Raw genomic sequence first — 24,406 nt, forward strand, 5'->3', positions numbered from 1 at the left:
CTGCTTAATTAGAACTAGCTGACAATTTTCCACCAAAACTGTCTTTTGATGGGAGATTGTTAATTAACCCAATCTGATTTCCATGAAAACCTTGAACTTTTGGAGAACAATCAAAAACCAAAATATTTTCCTTTGGAAATGTCACCACCTTGCCTCATTTCCCCATTCTCTTCTTCAGGCTAGGTTCCCCAACCAGACTTCACCTCCAATGGTGCACCACGCAGCTGACCAAGAACGGAGACCATTGTGCATCATGGTAGATGCAATCTGTCCAGTCTGCAGAAGAGAATGGGCACATGAGGCAGCTGAGGTACAACTCCTATGAGGCATCATGGCCGTATTTGCAAAACTGTGTTTTGGCTGAAATTATATATTTTTTAAAAATCTAACTTTTGGGAGGAGGGGGCAGAGGGGTTAAAAACACTTTCCAAGCAGCGCCTCTGCTAACACAGTAAAAATTTAAGGTTATTTTCCTCTTAAATGCCAATTTGTCAGGGGAGCCTTTTTGATGAATTAGCTGCCCCAGGAGGCTATGGTCAATAATCGTGTACACCACATCTTACTGATCTTCACAAATGTTACTTTTTGGAACATATCAGGTTGCACTGCCTTAACACAGGCAAGTTAACACGCCATTATCAAATGCACCAAGGTCACCAACCTCCACCAGATGATCAGGTTGATCCTTTAAAATTGGGGAGATTGGAGTTCTCTCCGCTGGAAGCAGTAGGCCACGCAGAGTATGGCCCACCCACTTACAGACCTAGATGGACTGAAACAACCACCCACGTTAGCCAGAAATGTGAAAGGAGGGTTGGGGGGGAGAGAGGAATGAAGTTTCATATTTCACCTACCACTTCTAACAGAAAACAGAACAGGGTGGAAGGAAAAGAGGCAAATCCCTAGAGAATGTAAGTGCTGGCCTCTCAAGTCAAAACTGTCAATCATGCGAAGTCCTGTGCGACAAATTTATTTGAGAGAGGAAACAAGTGAGGGAATGAATGGGCACGTTTAGCCACTAGGTGTTACTATTGCTCCATGGAACAAATGTGATCTCAGCAATCGCTTTGCAAAAAGAACTACTAATGTCTATTTCATTTGTAGGCTTTGCAGCTTTAACTTAAAATTAAACTCTGCCAGCCAAATTCTTGCCCAGTCCGATATTGCAACCCACAGAAGTGATTGTGTCTGCAGTGTGTAGCTGGGATGCAGATTTTGTCATAGTGTTTCTGCTTCTAATTCACTGCATTAAACAGAAATTCTCTGACCACTTGGATTTCTCTGCCAAAGCTTACAGTGAGGCACAGGGCCTGATTTCCAATTAGGCACAGAAGGCGCATGCCTGAGGGTGCCAGTGTTCTAGGAAAACCTAAAAGCTAAAAGTGGGTTAAAGTTTAATTTTTTCTGGAAAACACGGAGGTCAGCTGTAGGTGGGGGCCGGAGGGGCGCCTGGAGATGCTGTGCCTACGGGCACATAAGGTGTAAATCTGGCCCTGCTGAGGCAAGGGATGCAGTCTGTTTAAATGTGAGGAATGGAACAAAGTAACAGGTGTTTTGTTGTTTTTTAAGGTAAATCTGTTCAGATTTCAAACACTACTGCTTTACAAATGTTTGCTGAAAACAAACCATTAACTGACTGCTAGTTTCTTCTTTGTCCCCCTTTACACTAAAGAGTGAGGCTCAGGATAAAGGCCAGAGCCAAGTATAATGCTTTTGAACCAGCAATTTAAGAGAATATGGATTACAGGAGAAAATATATCAGTAATCAATCTGAAAAACAAAATACTTGAATGGCTTAAATTGTTAAAAATCATTAGATTGATTTAGGATACAATTTTCAAAAGCACCTATGTGAATTGGGAGCCTACCTTCTATTTTCAAAAGTGATTTAGGTAGGTAAGAGTTTAAATCACATAGGTACTTCTGAAAACTTATAAGATATGATCCTCTAACTCCTTAGTGATTGATTTAAAAAACCACACGGACTTTATGTCATCTGACAACTCATTTGATTATAAAGATCACAATTGCTTTTTGGGTAGATGTGAAAACATCCCTCTTTCCTTTAACCAGTGTTTAGGTTTTATTGTTACCTCTTGCTCAGATTTTTGGCTCTTCTGCACTGTTGTGCACATTCAGGACCACCAAGGGTGGGCAGGGGGGGCAAAGGGGTCAATTGCCCATGGGCCCAGCAATTTAAGAGGGCTTAGGGGATGGGATAGATATGTATTTTTTAAATAAAAAATAAGATTTAAAAAAAAAAGAAATCTGGTTTCCTGCTACTCTGTACAGAGCGCCATCCCTCATTGTGACAGTAACAGTTTGCCAGTGCACTGCTGCTCCCTGCTGGTCTGGCAGTCTGGCAGAGCGTCAGCAACTGCAGCCTGGGAACCGCGGAGCTTGCTGCCTCCTCTGGCTGCTCGGGAGCCGCGGTGCCTGCCGTGCTGGCTCTCCAGCTGTGGGGCTGAGGACAGGGAGACTTTAAAAAGGAACAAGCTCCCTCTGCGCTACCCGATTTCCTCCCCCAGGGCTGCAGCTCCTCGCCAAACCCAAGCCAGCAATTTCAGCCACCCAGTCGAGCTGCCCTAAGTTTGCCGAGAGGCAGCCGGGACTAGCCCCCCCTTCGCTGCCACTAGCACTGGCTGACGAGCCGCTATCACGAGCGCAGGACGAGGGGCTACCTCCACCGCTCAGTCAGGGAACGAGGCACAGGTTTTCCCTCTGCCTTTGCCCCTGGCCGCCTCCTCGGAGATCTCCCAGTAGATGTGGTGCACCAGGCCTGCATCCCAATCTGCTAAAACAGAATCAAATATCTGGTTGAGGCTAAGTGCAGCTGGCTTTCTTGCATTACTTTTCTCTCTCATAACTTGCCCTGGAAACAATGGATTATTTCTGATCCTTTAAACGTGGCATAAATGACACTCATGCTCCTGGGACACTAAACCATCCTAAACCACTTTATGTAGTGAGTTAGACAGCAAATAGGTCTGCAGGCTGCTGGAAACACTGTAATCCTCTCACTGGAAACAAAACAATCCTGTTTCACATTTAGTAGTAGCACTACTAAACATTTGCATTATGGTTGCACCTAAAGGCCCCATTTGAAAGCTTGTCTTAAACTGTTACTGTACCTGGGCTCTAAACAGCTTTGAAGCAACGCATCTGGTTGCCAGATGTTTTTACCTATATGCTGGGCCTTTAAAATACTTCCTGCTCCCTCAGAAAAGCCTTAATAAGAAACTTTGCCTCTTCAGTGCTCATGCTGGTGGCTTGAGGAAATTAGTATCACAAGATCCATGTGTTCTGACAACTACACCAGAAAATGGCATTTCTCACAGCCCATCTATATTTTAGGTACACGTATGGCTCAGAGAAGTAGCCACTGAGTGATTCATAATCTTCTAATATATTTATCCTCAGGGAAGTACTGCTAGCCTCACTTCTACAGTGGACTAGGCTCAGATCCACAAAGGTGTTTAGGTTTAGGCTCCTAATTTCCTTTGATTTCTATGGAAGTTAGGAGCCTTTGTGGATTTGGTCCTAATTGACTTGTGCAAGGTAACACAGGAAGTCTGTGACAGACCAGGAAACTGAAACCTGGGTTCTTGAATCCCTGGCTAGTACCCTTACCACTGAGCCACTTTTCAGACTCTGTGATAAGAGACTACCTCTATAAAGCCAGGAAAATGTTGAATAACCTTGTGAAGAAAGATAGCCAATTTCCTGACCTCATCACAAGGCCTGCTCTAGACACAAATGTGCACCAAAAGGGTACAGGTTGTAATTCACAACCTTTTATTGCGCTGGTGCATACCCCGGGGACACTTCCGGATGAAAACATTTCAATTTTTGCTTTAGTTGTTTTTTTAAACAACAAAGCCAAACCTGAAGCTAAATCAAAATGGGATATGTTTTATTCCCAGCTAAGCGTGCCCAACACAGAGCAGCGCAGAACTAACAACACAGCCCGGTGAACTGCACCCCAGGGTCTTGTTGCAGTGCAAGTTTCTGGGCAGAGCTGCCCTGGGACAGTAATAACTAGAGCAGGAACTAAGGGGCTGGGGGGAGATAAGAAGGGAGGGCAGCTGAACACAAGGAAAGGAGGGTCAGGGGGAGAGAAAGGAGCTGGAATGAGATAAGTGCCAGTGGGGCTGGAGAAAGGGACGGGGGAGAACCTGGGGAAGGGGTCACGTGGAACAGGGAGCTTCCTGCTGCACGTGACCTCGCGGGCCGCGATCCGCTCCAATCGCAGGGCGGCTTCTCTGCGCCCTTGACAACGACGCCGCGTTGCTAGGGCGCCGCCCGGCAGCAGCGCCGTTGGGCTCGGGGCTGGCTGGCAGGAGAGTCCGGGGCGGCGCGGCCGGTCCCAGGCCGTCGGGGGAGCGCGCGGGATGCTGAAGGCCAAGATCCTGTTCGTGGGCCCCAGTGAGGTGAGTGCGCGGCCCGGCCCGGCCAGGCCCCGGGGAGCCTCCTCGATCCCGAACTGGGGCTCCAGGATCTTGTGTGTGTCTCCCCCTCCCCCATCAACATGAGCAGCCCAGCGGGGAGCCCATCAGGTTCTGGATCCAAGCCCACGAAGATCCGGTGGGCCCCACCTCTGTGCACATGGAAGTAGCCCCCTCTCCCCCCCCAAACAGCACAAGTCATGCTCCAAACTGGGATATGCAGCGCTCCCCCCACCCTTGCCCCCGAGCCCTGCCGCAGACTGGGTGGGTGTTGTTTTATTAACACACGTGCCTTTTGCTCCCGTTTCTGACAGTCTGGAAAATCCGTCTTGGCAAACTTCCTGTCGGAGAGCACAGAAGGCATTAGCAGCTACGTCCCCACTCAGGGAGTGAGGTGAGTGAAGCCAGGCACCGTGCTTACTGAAAGGAGACCCTTACCAAGGGCTCCCCCAGGGGCTGGCCTGCTCTTTCCAGGGTGGCCTTGTTGTAGAATCTTATCATACCCTAAATCCACTTCTGTTTTTAGGATCCTGGAATATGAGAAACCAAATATGAACGGCAACAGTAAAGGGGCGGGGTGTCGATTTGAGCTGTGGGATTGTGGCGGTGATCAAAAGTAAGTGGGTTTTAGTGTTCTTGACACTTCACATTATTTTAACAAGGTGGGTGAGGTAATATAATTTATTGGACTAACTTCTGTTGGTGAGAGAGACAAGCTTTTGAGCTTACACAGAGCTCTTCTTCACCCACCTTGTCTCCCTAATATCATAAGAACAGCCAAACTGGGTCAGACCAAAGGTCCATCTAGCCCAGTATCCTGTCTTCCAACAGTGGCCAATGCCAGGTGCCCCTGAGGGAATGAACAGAACAGGTGATCATCAAGTGATCTATTCCCTGTTGCTCATTCCCAGCTTCATTGATGGACCTATTCTCCATGAATTTATCTAGTTCTTTTTTGAACCCTGTTTTAGTCTTGGCCTACACAACATCCACTGGCAAAGAGTTCCACAAATTGACTGTGTGTTGTGTGAATAAATACTTCCTTATGTTTGTTTTAAACCTGCTGCCTATTAATTTATTTTGGTGACCCCTGGTTCTTGTATTATGAGAAGGAATAAATAACACTTCCTTATTTACTTTGTCCCACCGATATAGCTTCCGCCTCTCACTGAGGTAGAGTAATTACATAGACAGGAGAGCAATGTAATGTGGTAATGTGTCTAAATCAGACACCATAATGACAGCGGTGCCAATTTAGCATGGTAGTGAAGATGAACCTTGAGACAAGGTCACTCCCTGTCTCTTAAAGTACTGAAATAGTTGGACAGCATCAACTTAAAAATCACACTTTTTTCTCTGAAGTCTCTTTTACTCACCACTGAGTAACTGAAAGAGGTTAGATGAAAAATGTTTTGATATTTTTCAGTTTACTTGCTTTCTGCATTTGACAACTCTTAGATTAAGTCCTTTGTGGGAGTAGCTTTGTACATATTTCTGCAGCGCTAAGTACAGTTGAGCCCCAGTCTTGATTGGGACCCACATGTGCTAATAAAATTGTTTTAAGTCAGTCTTTTTGCCCTGTTGTGGTGGAGGAAATGTGAGGGAGTAGGTTCACAACACCGGGGAATGGAAAACATTAAAAAAAATAGAAAACTTGATTGTAAAACCACAAATTGTCAGGGGGATTCAAGGGCAGGTATAGACTCTGAAACTACTTCGAACTCACTTTTTGAACTGTTACCAAATCAAGTTGGTGGTGATCTTTGAGAGCTTAGCAGGCGCTACTCTTAAGAGCTCAGCAGGAGTTCTAGGTGCACAAGGAATATGGGATTGGGACCTCGATTTGCGGGACCCCAATCCCTTAAACTGATCCACCTGGCCAGACACTATACTTGTTGAAGTCAATGGGGATCGCTGTGAGTGGAAGAGTCATGTCTAAGCTGATCAATTTGTAGGACAGGGACCACTCCACAAGTCAGGTCTTTAGGAGAAGGATTTAAACACATCTTTCACCAAATGTTACATTGTGCAGTAGAACAAATTTAGCAATTTAAGATAAAGGACAGTGTTGACACAAGAACAAATGAATGTAAACTGGCCATCAACAAATTCATGCTGGAAATTAGAAGGTTTTAACCACTTGAGCAGTGAGGTTCTGCAACAGCCTTCCTGTAGAAGTTGTGGGGGAGAAACAACTTAATTAGTTTTAAGAGAGCTGGACAAATTTATGATGGGGTTGCTTGTGATGGGTTAGTGTGTGGGTGCTAGGTGAGGTGGATGGCCTGTGATATACAGGTGGCCAGACTTGATGATTTTAGTGGTCTCTTCTGGCATCTGACTCTGACTAAATTAGGAGGCTTATTGGTGTTTGTCTAGGACAAAAATATGTTTGAAGTTTGCCATATTGACAGCGAGCTTCCTAATTTTATAGGGAAAAACACTGAAGCATCTGTGTTTGAGGAGAAACAAAATACAAAAAACTATGTGGAGTTTTAAGTAACTATTAAGTAAAAACAGTTGCCATTTTTGGGTCTACCAACCTTACCATTTTCCATTTACCTGCTTTTCAAGGTTTGAAACTTGCTGGCCAGCTCTGATGAAAGACTCCCATGGTGTTGTAATAGTCTTCAACCCAGAACTGCCCAGTCACCTGAAGGAAATTGAAATGTGGTACTCCTGCTTTGTGCAGCAACAGCAGTTACTAGATAGCCAGTGTCTCCTAATTGCACACCACAAACCAGGCAGTGCAGGGGACACAGAAAACCTGTCCTTGGGTAAGAAAATGAAACAGAGGTTTTTAATTATCTGCTTAACTTTCAAAGCTGGTGACTCTTTATGACTTTCTGCATTTCTATAATTTCTTCTATCTGAGGATCTCAAAGTGTAACCATGAATTAATTAAATCTCAGAATGTAACTGGTAGATAGGTAAATATATCCCCATTTCACAGATGGGAAAACAAGGTTATTCAGAGAGTCTATGGCTGAGCCAGGAATAGATCTCCTGATAGCAAGTCCTAAATAACACGTCGTCACTTGCATGAGGGTTTCTTACTTTAATATCGTCCCTCTGTAGTTTTGTCTATTTAGCAACCATTTATTGAGGCATTTTAAATTGCCATTTTATAAACACCCCAGGAGTAGCTCAATGAAATAAGGGATTATCTTCCTTGTACAAAGGTGTCTAAAAACTCAATTACATGCATCTAAATTGAAGCCATCTAGTCCAAACAAGAGTAAACTGCTATGTCGCTAGTGAAGATGGAAACAAAGATGGATTTAAAAAGTTAGGGACCTCATGCGCTTTTCAGTTATATTGCATTACACCAGTATAATTGACTTCAGAGGCAGTGCTGTGACATACACCAGTGTAAGTAAGAAGAAACTCAGTCCCCAGATCTTTTGATGGAAGAAGCTGACTGCATCCATGAGACAGATATTCTATCAAAAGGTCCTGTTTTAATTTGGCTTTCAGCAGGAGTTTCAAAGAAGCCATCTAGAAATGGTTAACATGAAGAAATATGGAGGAAAACATATTTCAGAAAATGACATCTAAATAAAAGATAATAGAACTAGACAGTATCAGAACTTGTAAGGAGAGGCTGTAAGTGTGTACTGCACAGTAAAAACTAAAAAGCAATTCTGGAAAGTGATGTGTGTGTCCATAATAAAAAACATATAGAATAATCAGATTGGAAAGGTAAAGCTTCAAGAACCATTCCTACATTATAGCAGATTAAACCTCCATTAATGTGTACTATACACTTTGTGTTTTTTGTGTTTACTTTCCCCTGATTGCTGCTTATATAAGATTTTTCTGAATTTGATAGTGCATAAGCGATTTTTAATTTGAATAGTTGAATCACAATGGGTAGATCTACTTGTTCCAAACATTTTTAAGATTTAAATGTAAAAATACGTTATAATTTCAAAGTGATTAAATAATATCTTAAATGAATTGATTACAATTCCTACATATTGGCTGGATTTCACTTTGTGTCTAAATATGTGATTGCAAAATATATCCTTTCAGTTTTTCAGAGGATTTATCCATCGATAAACTTAGTTCATTGTATTACTGATGATGATGATATATCACTTTTTAAAGGTTACATGTTATGCTGGACAGCAGTATCTTAATGCATCTGGATTTCCAAATGCTTTATGTAGCATAAACAGTCCTGTGAACTCAAGAAAACTGTAAATGCATTTGTATTAAAATTAATATAGTAACCTTTATTTTTAATTTTTTTTTGTGCAACTTCAAAGCTTCACCACTGAACAAACTGAAACTAATACACTCCAGCCTGGAAGAAGATCCTGAGGATGTCCGCATGGAATTTGTGAAATACTTCAAAAGCATTATCAACTTGCTAAATGAGAGCAGAGACAGGGAAGAGATGTCAATTATTACCTAATCCTGGGAGAAATACTGAAGTAAGAGAGATACAGTACTTCTTTCATTATGGAATCTGCCCAATCCAGGAAACGGGAATTAATCTTCATCTCTGGCAAATGACAGTCCACAAACATTTAATGAGTATATTTTCCCAAAAGCAAGTAGATGCACAATTTAAGACTCTTTATGAGAACCTACTACTTACTTCTGATGAACTGCTATCCCAAAGAGTTGCCTGTAAGTCTAGGAATTTGGGTAACTTTAGCTGCCTCCTGGCATTAGATGAAGAGAACAAGAACATATTTTCTAATAAAACATTGATCTGGATCTAACTGTATTTAATCATAATTTTTGGTGCAGAGATTAAGGGAGTGGTCACTTTTTTTTTTAATTCACTCATTTTAAAATATTCTTACTCTTTTCTATAAAGAGCTTTAAAAAAGAGCCCCAGCCTGCACATAAAGTTTATGAATCTGTGAAGCACTTGCATGATGTGTCAGTGTCAGCTGTGTTGTTACATGGATAAGACATGCTTTTGGAAATCATTAGAAAGTAGTGGGAACCGGGATCTGTGAAGTAGTTCACTTGTGGAATCTGTATTTAGTGTCCCCTATCTTTTTTCTCCAACATGGGAAACAAATATAATTTTATAGATTTGTGTTCTGGTAAGATAACAAAAATTGCAGTGTTTATCCTGACAAGTCTTTCTATCCAGTTCCAAAAAACTAAGATATTGCTGGTGACAGTGCTAAGTCTAGTTGTAGGAGTGAGAAGGGTGTGTGCAGAGAGGGCGTTGCAGGCAGTGCAGCAGTTGGAGGAGCCAAATGCCAATCACCACCATTTGAGCTTTCTGATTGGCCGGGCCTGGGAGCCAATTAAAAAAAGGAAGAAGCTACAAGCTACTTTAAAAACCCTAACAAGCTCAAAAAACTAGCCAATATGCAACACACAAGTTTTATGCTGAGTTGGCACGCCCAATTTCTGCTTGTTTTGAGCGGCTTTGGTATCTCATCCAGTAGCTCATCTTGCTCAAATCCAGGGGCTACGAAAGGCAAAGATTATTGTATTGTAGGGTATCTTTATTTTTGCTTCGAAGTAGGGAGTAGCTTTTTCAATTAATTTCATAGACTGTTTCAAGCATTGCAGCAGCATCATACTCTGCAACAGGATCCATATAAATGTAGATAGATTGTAAAAGCTGGTTTTCATTCATTGTGCCTTGACTTCTTTTGGAGAAACTTCTCTTTGAATATTAAGCCCTGTGGATGTAAAACAAAGAACGAGACAGAGGACTTAAAGAGCTCTTATATAGCACTCAACTCTTGCAGTTAACTACGAAAAAACCTTGTGACGGATTTGGTCACAGGGACCCCCTTGGGACTGTCACCTGATGTGCTGAAATTACCTCTGAGCCTGTTTTCCCTGCCAGCTTGGGCCTCCAGAACCCTGCCTTGTTGATCCAGACACACTAGCCTGCTGCAACACAGACCCAGGTCTGGTTCACACCCTCAGAGCTGCAGACTTTAACTAAAAACTGCTCAGCAGGTCACCTATCTCCAGCACCCAGACACCCAGTTCCCAAAGAGATCCAAACTCCACATAAATCCGTTTTACTCTGTATAAAGCTTATACAGGTAAACTCATAAATTGTCTGCCCTCTATAACATTGATAGAGAGATATGCACAGCTGTTTGCTCCCCCAGGTATTAATCACTTACTCTAGGTTCATTAATAAACAAGTGATTTTATTAAGTATAAAAAGTAGGATTTAAGTGGTTTCAAGTAATAACAGACAGAACAAAGTAAGACACCAAGCAAAAATGTGCACGTCTAAGCTTAATACATTAAGAAACTAATTACAGGTAATATCTCATCCTCAGAGATGTTCCAATAAGCCTTTTTCACAGACTAGACTCCTTCCTAGTCTCGGCCCAATCCTTTCCCCTGGTATAGTCTTTGTGAGTTCCAGCAGACATCTTAGGTGGAAAGCAGGGGTGTTCTCATGACTGCTCGCCTCCTTTGTTCTGTTCTACCCCCTTTTATAGCTTTGACACAAGGTAGGAATCTTTTGTCTCTCTAGATCCCCACCCCTCCTTCTAAATGGAAAAGCACCAGGTTTAAGATGAATTCCAGTATCAAGTAACATGTTCACATGTCCTGTGAGACCCCAGCCTCCATTCTTCCAGGGCAGGCCCACACATACCCAGGAAGGTTTGCAAGTAAACAGAGCCATTTACAGGTCATTGATTCTGAAGCACCCTTAATGGCTTCTACTTCATATATTTCCATCAGTAATACAAGTTTATATCTTATTCTCCTAACTCCAGACATAGAAATAATACATGCAAACAAATGGCATGAACACGTTCAGTAGATCATAAGCTTTGTAATACCTTACAAGTAACCTTTTCCATAAAGCATATTCCAGTTACATCATATTCACACTCATAAGCATATTTCCATAAAACATTATGGAGTGCAACATCACAAGACTATCAATCCATGCTGTGCAAATCTTGGGATTTCTGTACAACTTTCTGCAGAATGTGCCAGTTTGTTCAGGCTTTTGGCAAAACTGTGACACATAAAGCTAATGCCAGGGGAAAGCAATGTTCCTTCATTGTGTGCATGTCTTGAGCTCTGTATGTTTGCAATCACTGACATAAGGTAGCTGAGTGAGGGCAGCCTTTAGAACATTCACAGATTAACAGGTTTATTTCTTCTTGTATCGGGCTATTCTCTCCTTCCACCCCCCCAGCCAGCTGTGCAATGTTGAAGTGAATTAAGAAACTCCAGGAAAAGCTACTAGCTGAATACTCTGGGGCCCTATCATCTCTTCCACTAGTGAGTGTGAAGAGGACTCAAAACAGGTATAAATGAAATGGTGGGTAGGCAGCAGTAGAGCCACAGCTGATCCCACAAAAGTCCTTTTATGGGTATGCATTGGGAACCACAAAATCCCAATAGTATGCCACAGGACAAACGGCTCTGTGACATAGGAGAGGAAGGAACAGAAGATGATCACCATCCTAATCATCTTCCTTCAAAACTGCAGAGAATTTGCAGCATAAACTTTTTCCTTCTTCACATTGGGAATATTGCCACCACGGCAGAGGACTTTGGGGCAACTGACCTCAGAAAGTCATGCCACCATGGGAAAGTGGAGAACTAGGGTAGTGTGGAGATGTGGGGCCCAGATCCTCTAAGGTATTTAAGTGCCAAACATTACTGAAATCGTTTTGAGGATCTGGGCCTGAGCCTCCGAGCAAATGCCACCATCCTCTGTGATGTCCCAAGATTCATGGGATCTTGTGACATCCTCCTATTTAGTGGGTCAAGTTTCATTCCAATTCTACTTGGGGATGGCCCTTGCCCCTGAAAATGATATGCAAGAAACCTATGCAAGTTGAAATTTGCTGAGTTTCCTGGTCCGTGGGTGTTTCCCCCCCCCCCCTTGTGTATTCAGCTAGTAGCTTTTCCTCCATTATTTTGTCAGCAAAATGGCTCCATGCCCCCAATCTGTGATTCAATGGGATGGATTTCAGCCCCTTTGATCAAGGAAATTCCCTATGTTGGCTTCAATGCAGGAGAGTCATTTTGCACCATAAATCTGTTCCATTCTATTTGAACTTAGCATGAACTTGTATTGCTGTGACTTGGGAGGGGCTAGTCTAGAATCAAGAGTTATGGGGCAGGTTTTGTTTTTCGATCCCACTCACAAACAGAATATTTAAAATGTTAACTTACGTATACACCTGTTGATGATTGGTATGATATTGTAATCTTGTCATGCTATTGAAAGACCTCCGAATGCGCTGGCTTTGAGCTAAGAAAAGAGTCTTATTTAAACAGAAATTGTGGAGATATTGCATTCTGTGACCATCTGCCAGTGAAGAATTAGTCACCTTAACAGCCTACTGATTGTTTATTTTTGTTGTTCAACAACACGGAAATGATTTCCAAGGATTTATTCCTGGATATCAGAAAGATTTTTCCCTATAAATGAGATTTTTTTCACCTATGCACTGGGATCCCAAGGAAGTGGTGTACCTTGCATTGCTTTGGGCATTTAAAACTAGACTGGACAAAGCATTAGCACAGGGATATGGTAGGGAACAGTCCAGTCTTATTCAAAGGAATTTTCACTGTTGGGGAGGAACTGTTGAATTTTAAGGATCCAGGTTTGGACACAATAGGAGGGACAAAGTCTGTGGCCATCTACTTCAGTCTAGGGATTTAAGACATTTTCAATCTCCAGTCCAAGCCCCTCAATAATAATACATATTTTGCTCACTTACCTCTTATGAGGTGGTTTTGGCACACACAGCATATTATGCAACTAGCTGTTCCTGTGACGAAGACCAGAGCTATAAGCATTGCGATCCAGATGTATGGCTCCCATGATGGCATGGTCTTTATTTGCAACCAGACCCTGAGAGTAACAGAAAAGCACCATGAAATACATTGGAACCCCACAAAAACAAAATGCAGTTTCCTTTTCAAGCCCTGTATTTTGGGGACCAGTTGACATTAAATGTTGTTTTAGTGGTAAGAGTGAGAGCTGCCAAGTTATGTTTCTTGTCCTGGTACTGACTCACTACGTGGCATTAAACAAGTCACCTAGACATTGAACAAGTCACCTTTTTCAAAGTGACTGCTTAATTTTGGATTCCTCGTTAGTTGTGTGCTCAACCTGATACACACAGGGCCTGGTTTTCAGAGGGACTGGGTAGCAACTTTACTTGAAGTTAGCAGAAGCTACAGATATTCAATGTCTCTTAAACATCAGTCTTAGATGTCTCAAGTTGGGTATCCCAAAATCAAAGCATCCAAGGCTGGAGACCATTTGTGAAAATGTAGGCCTTCACTTCTCTATAGCTTGGTTTTCTCATGTGATTAAGAGTATCTACCTCACTAGGGAGTTTAGGGGCTTACTTAATGTGTGGGAAGCAGGGCAGTTGTCAATCCAGGTGCATATTTCTTATATTGATTCAGCTATTTCTGTTCATTTAGGCCAAGATTTTAAAAAGTAGCTAGTGATTTGGGGATTTAAGGTGGGGACACACCTTAAAGCGGGGGTAGGCAACCTATGGCATGCATGCCGAAGTTGGCACGCGAGCTGATTTTCAGTGGCACTCACACTGCCCGGGTCCTGGCCACGAGTCTGGAGGGCTCTGCATTTTAATTTAATTTTAAATGAAGCTTCTTAAACATTTTTAAAACCTTATTTACTTTACATACAACAATCGTTTAGTTATATATTATAGATTTATAGAAAGAGACCTTCTAAAAACATTAAAATGTATTACTGGCACGGGAAACCTTAAATTAGAGTGAATAAATGAAGACTCAGCACACCACTTCTGAAAAGTTGCCAACCCCTGCCTTAGAGGTTAGAAATTGCTGAGAATCTACTCTGAAAAAAAATCAGACCCCTTTAAGGTGTCCCAAGTCTGGGATTTAAGATTTTAAGGCTAGATAATTGAGTATCTGATTTATGTGTGTGGATACCAGATTTGTGTATAACAAATTAGGTATTTGCACACACAAAGCTGGGCACATGCAACTGCATATGCTCAGCTTTGAAAACCTAGCTCTGGAAATTTAAATAACTTGGAGATCCATTTAAATTGATACTCTTTAAAAGTAACAGTATCTAGAAACATCTTCACCCCTCTTCTAATAGCCTGGCTTTGTACATGTGCAAATGCCTGATTTGCATGTACACATAAGTTAGGTGGACATGAATGTAAATGCATTTTACTAGAATGACCAGATTTTCAAAGTGAAACACCAGAACACAGATCATACCAATCACAGAGAGGACAATTTTGAGTGGGAGCAGGGGCCTAAGCAATGCTGCTAAGCTTCTTGATTCTGTGTTTAGGTGGTGAGTTAGGTTGAGGTCTCTTTCAGAATGGGAGGCAAAAAACTGGGGCACTGGGACCGGCCCTCACAAGAGGGGCATTCCTAGTTTTCAGGGACACATGATATTTTTAACACATTAAAACATGGCCCCTAATTTCTTTTCTTGATTGCACTTAGGTGTTGTCAGTAAAGATGGGCCTGAACCAGAACATCAGTTCCAAGCCTCTTTGAACTTTGGGAAATTCTAATCCAGATCCAAAATTTACAACTGGAGTCCAACGCCAGTAGTTAGGTTCTACTTACTCCATGAAAGCAGATAAATTCCATCAACTCAGCACAGCAAAAAGGTAATGTGAACTCTCTCAAGTGTGCCTCACATTTAATAGAGCATTGTTTGAGGACAGGTAGGGGATTTAGCTTGCATAAATCCCAACCAGGAGCATAATACAAAATCCTCTGTTTTGCTGAGTTCCACTGTCCCTTCCTTATTTAGAGAAATTAAAAGCCTGTTTCTTTACAAATTTGGTGACATCCATCCGAGGATTCTGAGAGTTTATTCAGAGGGAGTAAAAGACACAGATACACCCTCCATTGCTATGTTACTGTTCCATGAGTTCCAGACAAAGAATTGATTGTGGTTTGGCAGTAACCATCTATTCCCAGAACCCTGGAACTGAATTGTTCTTTAGTCATTAAAATAAAATTTTGTACCTACGAGCACCGATAGTTAAGTTCATCTTTGCAACATGAGGCTGGAAATCTTGTAGACTGCCACTTAAGCCCCAGAGAAACCAGACAATGGAGTTACATTGATGTAAAACCACCAACGGTGAGAGGAGAATCAAACCCCTAGCAAGTCGTGAGCTCTGCACCAGTCACTATTCAAATGATTGTTGCCCAGTCTTTAGGGCAAACACTAATACTAGGGAAAGTGAACAATCCATCACTGTATCTGTAATAATAAATATGAAAGATAAAATAATTACATGGCATATAGAAAAAACTACTGAGGTGCAAAAATCATGTGTGTCTTTTTGGGGATGTGTGATAACAGAGGAGGGGATCAATTGTGGCTCCTAAAGACACAAAGATCCTTAAATTCTATCTTAATCTGAGGTAATGAGGCTGGTACGAAAAAAACAAAGCTCTTAGGAGGCCCTTCTGCTGCTCCTTTGCAGATCATTAAAAGCAATATTAAATCAAAACACCATCAGGTTTCCATAGAACATGTGCTCTGAATTTTTTTTCTCCAAGGGTTGCATGGAAATTTTGCTGCAAAGAATGCTGATACCTTCACAATCCAATTGGACACTTCAATTCCTGGTATAACTCCGTTGACTTCAGTGGTGTTACACCAGGGATGTATTTGGCTAAGTTAGTGTGAAGCTGAGTTTTGGACCTTTAATTCTTTTGTTTCATGTCACATTTGGGAGTCAGTATGGATATTTGTTGCAGTATTATTGTATCCACGCATCCCTGATCACCTGGGACTTCACAATTCATGCTATGCTGCACACTATGGCCACTTTACAGAAACAGTAAGGAGAGAAGCCAAATTCTGCTATTCCATAATCACAGCTCCTCACGGAGAATCTCCATTCCCTGTTAACTTAGGTGACCTATGACACAAAATAGAAAAGTTCTGATTCCAGCCAGTAAAGGGTACACAGACACTCTAGCCCAGGGGTCTCAAACTCAAATGACCACGAGGGCCACATGAGGACTAGTGCATTGGCCTGAGGGCCGCATCACTGACACACACCCCTCGCTGCCCCCATCCCCGTCCCCACTCCGCTCCTTCCACAAGGCCCCGCCCCTGCCCCATCTCTTCTCCACCTCCTTCCCTGAGCACGCGGCTCCCTGCTCCTCCCCACTCCCTCCTGGAAAGTGCTAAGCGCCACCAACAGCTGTTTGGCGGCTTGGTGGCGGGAAGCGTCTGGAGGTAGGCAGAAAAAAAAAGAGTAATATAGTAATACAGTAGTATAGTATTAAAATGTAGTATGCTATTAAAAGTCAAATTATTAACTTTTTTATTAACTTTAACTGTAATGTGAAAAGTCAGTGCAAATTTTGACAGTCATTTCATTTTTGGCCACTTAGCTGGCAGCGTTTTGCATCAACCAGAGCATCAATATTTGGTTTTGTCTCAGGATATCAAACCTATCTTAGTGTTGCTTTCAAATGTTCATCAGTGAGTCTTGACCTTAACACACATTTGTTAATCTTCATGGAAGAGAAAAACTGTTCACATATATATGTACTTCCAAACATTGCCATTATCCTTGCGGAAGCAGAGAATAACATGGGAAACCTTTCTCGTGAAAGAAACCTATAGAATTCTGGAATTCCAACATCTGTATACTTCTGCTTCAAAATGGTGTCACACTGAAGCTCCACTAACTCCATCTGCATTTCCTCTGCAACATTATCTATTTCCACAGCAAATGGTGTGGAAAAAAGTTGAAAATGTGGTTCAAGTGCTTTGAAATCTTTAAACCGCACATCAAACTGTGTAAGTTAGAAATGATCTCTGCATATTCTTTCAAGGATTTGGGTTCAGCTTTTCCTAAGGAATTCAGAGTCGAGAAATGGACCAAATTGTCAGCAGTCAGCTGTTTCCCCCACAAAGTAAGCTTGACTTTGAATGACTTAACACTGTCATACATCTGTGTTATCACCTGTTTTCTACCCTGAAGTTTCAAGTTCAGTGCATTCAGGTGATCAGTTACATCTGTTAGAAAAGCAACGTTGCAGATAAAGGTGGAATCAGCAAGCTGTGGAACCTCCTTGTTTTTCATTTTCATGAAGGAATCAATCTCCTTTCTAAGTGTAAAAAAAAAAAGCTTCAAAACATTTCCACGACTCAGCCATCTAACTTGAGTGTGATACAGAAGCTCCCCATATTCACTGTCCATACTTGCTAGAAAAGTGAACTGTCTGTGATTCAGCCCTCGTGCATGTATAAAATTAACAGTTTTAACTACATCCATAACTTCCTTCATTTGTAGACTTTTACTACACAGGGCTTCTTGGTGCAAAATACAATGTATACTGGTGAAGCTAATTCCTGGTATATTGAGGCTGTTCAGTTTGGTCTTCAATAATCCAACCACACCAACATTTTGAGAGCACGTTGATGACGCACCATCTGTAGCCAAAGATATGAGTTTGTTCCATGGCAGTGCAGCTTTTTCAATGCACTCTTCCAGTCCTTGAAATATATCACGTCCTGTTGTGGTACCCTTCAGTGGCATTAAGTCTAGCATTTCTTCAGTTATATTCAAATTGCAATCCACACCTTTAATGAACACTGCACACTGGATTGCATTTGCCTTTTTCACAGCCGCATCACATTGATGGTTCATAGTCAAAGATTTTTTGGATGGCATGTAACTCCACGAGACCCACCTACTCTAAACCTTTGTGTGTAGTTTGTAGGGGGAAAGTGAGCAGCAAAATAAGAACAAATGGGTTTGTATCCTTCCATGAGCTCAGTTAAAAGAAAAATAGTACCTATTGCTGTTAACTCAGTGAGAATAATATTAATACTTCATTGTAGTCAAGGAACTTCCCATTTGCGTTTCCTGTGCAGATCATCGCAATACCTCAATGTATATATTTAAATGTTCAGACCGTTTGTTGAGAACATACATTTATTTTGAAAGTTTTCTTTACTTTGCAATTCTTTCCCCAGATTCACAGGGAGTTTATGTATGTAAAGGCTTTTCCACAGCACTCATTGCCGTTTTGAGTGACACCCTGTGAATTAGGGAAATGTTACCTTGTTTACAGGGTGGGGAAACTGAGGCACAGAGATTTTGTTAAGTGACATGCCCAAGGTCACACAGGAAGTCAGTGTCAAAGCTGAAAAAGCTGACCCAAATTTCCTGATTCCCATGCTAATGCCTTAACCACAGGATCATCCTTCTTTTTAACTGTCTTGATTCTTTGTGATCCTGCTGCACCTTCTGGACACAGTTTCTCCAGCAATACTGCTTACCCACATTCTCCCTCACAGAACCTAAGTCTTCCATCAGCAGAGTGAGCTCTTTTAGGAGACTTTGGATGCACCTCTTCAAGCACTTTCGGCTTTAATGGATTCCTTTTTCTTCCACCACCCTGAATACTGATGCTGAGTGCCTCCGAGATGCCCCAGGCCAGCGTTTTCAATTCAGCCCATAGATTTCAAAGTGATTATATATTTTTCCAACCCAAACAATTTCTAAGCCCCTACCTGGTTTGCATCTATCCTGCCAACCATGCCAATGTGTATAACTGGTAAACATGGCCTCTCCAGCACAGAGCATGTTTCCCAAAAAGTCATTTACAAAATCATTCCCCTATCACTCATATAAAATTACAGGCACACAGTTTCCCTTCCTACTAATGTGTATTCTTATCCTGGTTTAGTGCTTTTTGTCTAAGGTTTGAAATACCTAAAATCCTTGGTTTGAATCAGAGCAGAATTGATTCAGCCCATTGCCTTCTAGAGCAGATATAACTAGTTTGGTGTAGTTTATTTTATTGAGTACGTGCTACATGAGCAATCTTGCCAACTAACAGCCAGTATCTAATCTCTCTTTCTTGGGTAAAGTCAAATCCTGATCTCAGCTACACAGTGCCACAGATTCCATCCTGGGTATGGAACTCAAGCTATGTTCGTTCTGCCTCTTACCATAGCTATACAAATCTATTTCTCCATTGCTGAAATGGGGGATGCATTGGAGATGTGACTGGGGAAAACTGTGTGTGGCATAAATCCACATTTGCCCCACCTCAGCTGTGTTTAGTGTAGCAGTGGCACAAATGGGGGCTGGCCCACAGACTTAATATAACTGATATATCTGAAGAAGAAGGTCTATATGCTCAATTCAGACAATTTAACCAAGTTCCACAGGAGATTAAAGGTTTCCTACATTTTCAGTGCTCTCACCACTACATCTGGGTACTGCAGCCACAGGGCACAGCATTCCTTAGCATTAATCAAAGAGCTGCATTCTGCTTTGCAAGTCCATTGTAAAGAGAATAAGAAGGAACACACGCGTAAACATTCCTGGGAATGCTGAACACCACAAAGAGAAGAGCTGTCTTGGATTACAGCCTTTATAATTTATGCCACCCCATCATATGTCTGGTTCTAGGCAGAATACGTTTGTGCTATTTTAGTTTGAACATTGTGCTGAAGTGGAACGCTTTGTTTGTCTTTGATTAATAATAACCCCATTGGTTATCCACCAAGCATTTATGGTTCTGTATCCAACTAGCAATTTACCAGCGCTTTGCATATCTGTTGGCAACAGGAAGGCGTATCCTCTCAGACACCTGTTTGGGTTCGCTTCTCTGCAGAGGCTCCCCAAACCTATTTCACCATCTTTTTTTTTTGTCCTTTCTGTAGATTTTTGCCCTTTTCTCAATGTCATGCATTCTGAGTTCTCCCATAACTTCCTTCTTCTCACCCAATCATAAACATATTGCAGAACTCTGTGCAAACTCTTCTTCCTATTCTTTTCCTTTCTTGAGGGTTGGTTTTGTTCAATATATTCATTAATGACCTGGAGGATGTCATGGATTGCACCCTCAGCAAGTTTGCAGATGACATTAAACTGGGAGGAGTGGTAGATACGCTGGAGGGTAGGGATAGGATACTGAGGGACCTAGACAAATTATAGGATTGGGCCAAAAGAAATCTGATGAGGTTCAACAAGGACAAGTGCAGAGTGCTGCACTTAGGACGGAAGAATCCCAGGCACTGCTACGGACTAGGGACTGAGTGGCTAGGCAGCAGTTCTGCAGAAAAGGGCCTAGGGGTTATGGTGGACGAGAAGCTGGACATGAGTCAACAGTGTGCCCTTGTTGCCACAAAGGCTAATGGCATTTTGGGCTGTATAAGTAGGAGCATTGCCAGCAGATCAAGGGACGTGATCATTCCCCTCTATTCAGCATTGGTGAGATCTCATCTGGAGTCCTGTGTCCAGTTTTGGGCCCCACACTACAAGAAGGATGTGGAAAAATTGGAAAGAGTCCAGCGGAGGGCAACAAAAATGATTAGGGGGCTGAAGCACATGACTTCTGAGGAGAGGCTGAGGGAACTGGGATTATTTAATCTGCAGAAGAGAAGAATGAGGGGGGATTTGATAGCTGCTTTCAACTACCTCAAAGGGGGTTCCAAAGAGGATGAATCGAGACTGTTATTAATGGTACCAGATGACAGAACAAGGAGTAATGCTCTCAAGTTGCAGTGGGGGAGGTTTAGGTTGGATATTAGGAAAAACTATTTCACTAGGAGGGTGTTGAAGCACTGGAATGGGTTACCTAGGGAGGTGGTGGAATCTCCTTCCTTAGAGGTTTTTAAGGCCAGGCTTGACAAAGCCCTGGCTGGGATGATTTAGTTGGGGATTGGTCCTGCTTTGAGCAGGGGTTTGGACTAGATACCTCCTGAGGTCCCTTCCAACCCTGATATTCTGTTATTCTATTCTATGAAACCGAGAGCCACATCCATGGGTCCAGCCAAGCTATGTTTGATTCAGGGCCTGAGGGGGTGAACAAGGTGGTTTAAAGTCAATTTGCACTCCCCCATTTTCCCAGATGCCCACTTAGGGCAGCTTTCCAGACTTGTGCTGCTCCCACAATGCAAAGGGGATGGACCAGAGGCCAAGGATCTGGACCTTTCTTTACAACGTTACTTCTTTTAATTATCAAGACCACTTTCTACATGACTTCAATACCACACTTCTTTTTGCCACACGTCTCCCCTTGTTTTCTCTCTGCAGTGGGAGTAAGGACCTTCTCCCACACTGTCACTTCCATTGAGAACAAACTCCCTGCCTCTTGGTGTCTAGTTGGTTCCTTGATTCTTTGAAAACTCCATCTTATTATGCAACTCTTTCCCCAGTCTATGACTTTTAGACCTCCTTCTCATAAAAAACAATCTAACCTTACTCTCTGCGCCTCCAAATTGTCTCAATGTTCAGTAATGCTTACTGAAATGTGGTCACTGTGTCATTCTTCACTCCCACCCTGTCTTATCTACAAGTGTTATCTCTAAATATATTGTAGCTTACATATCTTGCATCTTCATGGGATATTTTGGCTGTAACTTTGCTGTGAAATGCAATGAGACACCTTAGTATAAATGCTATGTAGCAATAAATTATGCCTTTGATATTTTCTGCAGTTACTCTGCTTAGACACTTGAGGGTGCTCTTTGCATTTCATTCCAGCTAAATTACTTTTAAAGTAAGAATTCTCCTCTATGAGAACTATAGGGATTCCACCAGGGTAAGATACAGTTACACGTCTAAGTTTCTAAGTCCTGTGGGAAGAGCATGTTTTGACTACACAGCATGTGGCTGATGCTGCAGTGAGAGAGGCTCTGCTAAGTTACAACAAATGCTGCATAAAATGTTGTCACTGCGCAGTACGTGAAAATTCCCTAGGTAGTGGTTTTCACATTTCCTCCTGAAATATTTTATTTGCTAACTGGTTGTTTATCAATCTTCTCCATAGTAACAAGAGCAGTGGAGGTGGCATATAAATGGGCTGAGTGACATTAAGTCTGCAAGTAAATATAGGACAGATTGCAATATGTCTGTAGGAGAAGATCTGACAGAGGCTAAAACATGTACTGTGAAATCTTTCTTGGTGTCAATGGAGAAACAGTCCTCCTTAGTGTTGCTTTATTGGGGAGGATGTAGCATGAAGTCAAGAGTGTCCCAGTTTTAAACATTTCCTGCATGCTCTGATGTTATATAAAATATGAGTCATTTTAATCTTTGTACTTTGTAACCGAGTATTAATTTTACAAGGTATGTTTGCCTTTGTGCATTTTTCAAGGGAGGTTTGAAGCTATTTGAAGCTGTAATAAATAAGCAAAGCGGGGAAAGATGGTTTTATGGCAAAAATACAGGACTGGGAGTCAGGAGATCTGGATTCTGTTTCCATCTCTGCCACTGACTTTCTGTATAACTTTGGGCAAGTCACTTTCTCTCTCTCTGTGCCTCGGTTTCCCACTCTGTAAAACTGAAATAATACTTGCCTCACAGGGAGTATTGGGGGGTTTAAGTCCAATTATGTTTGTGAAGCTCTTCCTCAGATGGAAGGTGCTATTGAAGCACAAGATATTTTGTGTGAGTGTGTCTGAGAGACGTAGGCACAGAGAACAGCTCCAGGAAAATAAAGAGGTAGGTAGACAAACCTTAGGATTACTCAAGAAAGGCTCTTGTGGGAGGTGCCTTCCGAGGCTCGGCACTTCTGCCCCGCTCCTGTTGAAGCCTGGTGCCCCAGCAGGTGCCTCCTGCAGGGCTAAAGCCCCAAGACCCCGTCTCCCCACTGGACAGAAGCTCCTAACCCCTCCACGCTGCTGTGTGGCTGAAACCCCGAGCTTCCCCCACTCAGTGAATAATGGGAGGAGGGGGGAACCTAGGGGGCTCCGCGAGCTGCACTTTAACTATAAAAGAGCCACGTGCAGCTTGCGAGCCACGGTTTGACCACCCCTGGCTTAAGCTGTCCCTTGTCAGTTGTGGAAGGGACGCAGTGGGAGTTACCATTGCATGGATTAACAAAAAACTATCAACCCTCCAAAACAAAAGCCTTCATAGTCTTAAAATGAAAGTCTAGCGGCTACACAGTTTAATACAACACACTTGGGACGCCAAATTTCATGGTGCTTGCAATAATCCCTCTTCCTCTTGGCAAGTGGGCATTGTTAGCACTAGAATTAACAGGATATCTGATCTGCATGTGCCTCATAGGGAGATTAGATCTGAAAATTTGCCACAAATAAAGGGCCTAATCCTGTAATCCTTACATGAGTAATCTCACGGATATTAATTGACTGTTCACTTGAACAAGGGCTATAGCATTGGGTCCAGAACAAGATCCACTAGGGTGACCAGATGTCCTGATTTTATAGGTACAGTCCCGATATTGGGGGCTTTCTCTTTTATAGTCACCTATTACCCCCCACCCCTCCATCCTGATTTTTACACATGCTATCTGGTCACCCTAAGTTACACTGGGGAAATGAATGCACTGGAAACTTCAGCTAATATGATCTATTGTTTTGAAAGATACTACTGCACGTAATATGTACCAAATCTTCCAGTTTACTCAGAGTGTCTCATTGCAAAATACCCATCTTGTATGCATCCTCAAAACTTAACCCACTGCCATTAACTTCAATGATCGCGTTTTTTTTTTAATGAGAGGATGTATATAATGGTCAGAGGGGACTATTCGGGAGTTCGAACTCTGAAGTTCTGTTATTTACTCTGTGTCTAATTCAGTACACCTACCCTGAGTAGGTCATTTTGCCTTGCTCTGTGCCTCAGTTTCCCAGCCTTTAAACTGAGGAAGATAATTACGTACCTATATTAGAGGGGTACTGTTATTTTTGAGTCTCTTAAAAGTTAAGATTCTAACTAAATGTTGCTGTACGAGGTTATCCAAAAGTATATGTTTATTAATGTGTACTTTGTTATGGGCCCATTATGAGTTTCTGATTCTGTGGTTATTTTGCAACAAGAAAAATTGTTTAGGTACATGGTACATCAGAGTGTCCAATGAAGTAACCCCATGGGAACTAAAAGAGCTTTAGAATCTTAATATACACAGCTTTCAAATGAGATCATAAATATGAGTGTATCTAGATTTGGAGCCAATGCAAGCAGCCTAGATTTTTGCCTGCCAAATGTCAT

General features: G+C 42.2%; 2 protein-coding genes across 2 annotated transcripts in view; both read left to right on the plus strand.

Moving 5' to 3' along the window:
• The first annotated feature begins 4,270 nt into the window (after window positions 1-4,270).
• Window positions 4,271-9,170, plus strand: IFT22 (intraflagellar transport 22). The gene is made up of 5 exons (XM_039507464.1): window positions 4,271-4,430; window positions 4,760-4,839; window positions 4,972-5,061; window positions 7,017-7,219; window positions 8,714-9,170. Exons 1-5 carry the CDS (start codon window positions 4,392-4,394, stop codon window positions 8,860-8,862), a joined length of 561 nt encoding a protein of 186 aa, XP_039363398.1. The 5' UTR covers window positions 4,271-4,391; the 3' UTR covers window positions 8,863-9,170.
• Window positions 9,171-14,880: 5,710 nt separating this feature from the next.
• RABEP1 (rabaptin, RAB GTPase binding effector protein 1) overlaps window positions 14,881-24,406 on the plus strand; it is an 89,929-nt gene continuing 80,403 nt past the window's right edge. Inside the window, exon 1 of the mRNA XM_039507461.1 lies at window positions 14,881-15,058. The gene's annotated coding sequence lies outside the window, so the exon portion shown is untranslated. The remainder of the gene's footprint in view (window positions 15,059-24,406) is intronic.

The sequence above is a fragment of the Mauremys reevesii genome, linkage group 20 (genome assembly GCF_016161935.1).
Source record: "Mauremys reevesii isolate NIE-2019 linkage group 20, ASM1616193v1, whole genome shotgun sequence".
In the NCBI taxonomy this organism is placed as follows: Eukaryota; Metazoa; Chordata; order Testudines; family Geoemydidae; genus Mauremys; species Mauremys reevesii.

Excerpts from the sequence above, each read along its gene's own strand:
- IFT22 (XM_039507464.1), top strand. The coding sequence starts at position 4,392 with ATGCTGAAGGCCAAGATCCTGTTCGTGGGCCCCAGTGAG. Across the intron at positions 4,431-4,759 it reads TGTTCGTGGGCCCCAGTGAG|TCTGGAAAATCCGTCTTGGC; the intron begins GTGAGTGCGCGG and ends CGTTTCTGACAG. Across the intron at positions 4,840-4,971 it reads GTCCCCACTCAGGGAGTGAG|GATCCTGGAATATGAGAAAC; the intron begins GTGAGTGAAGCC and ends TTCTGTTTTTAG.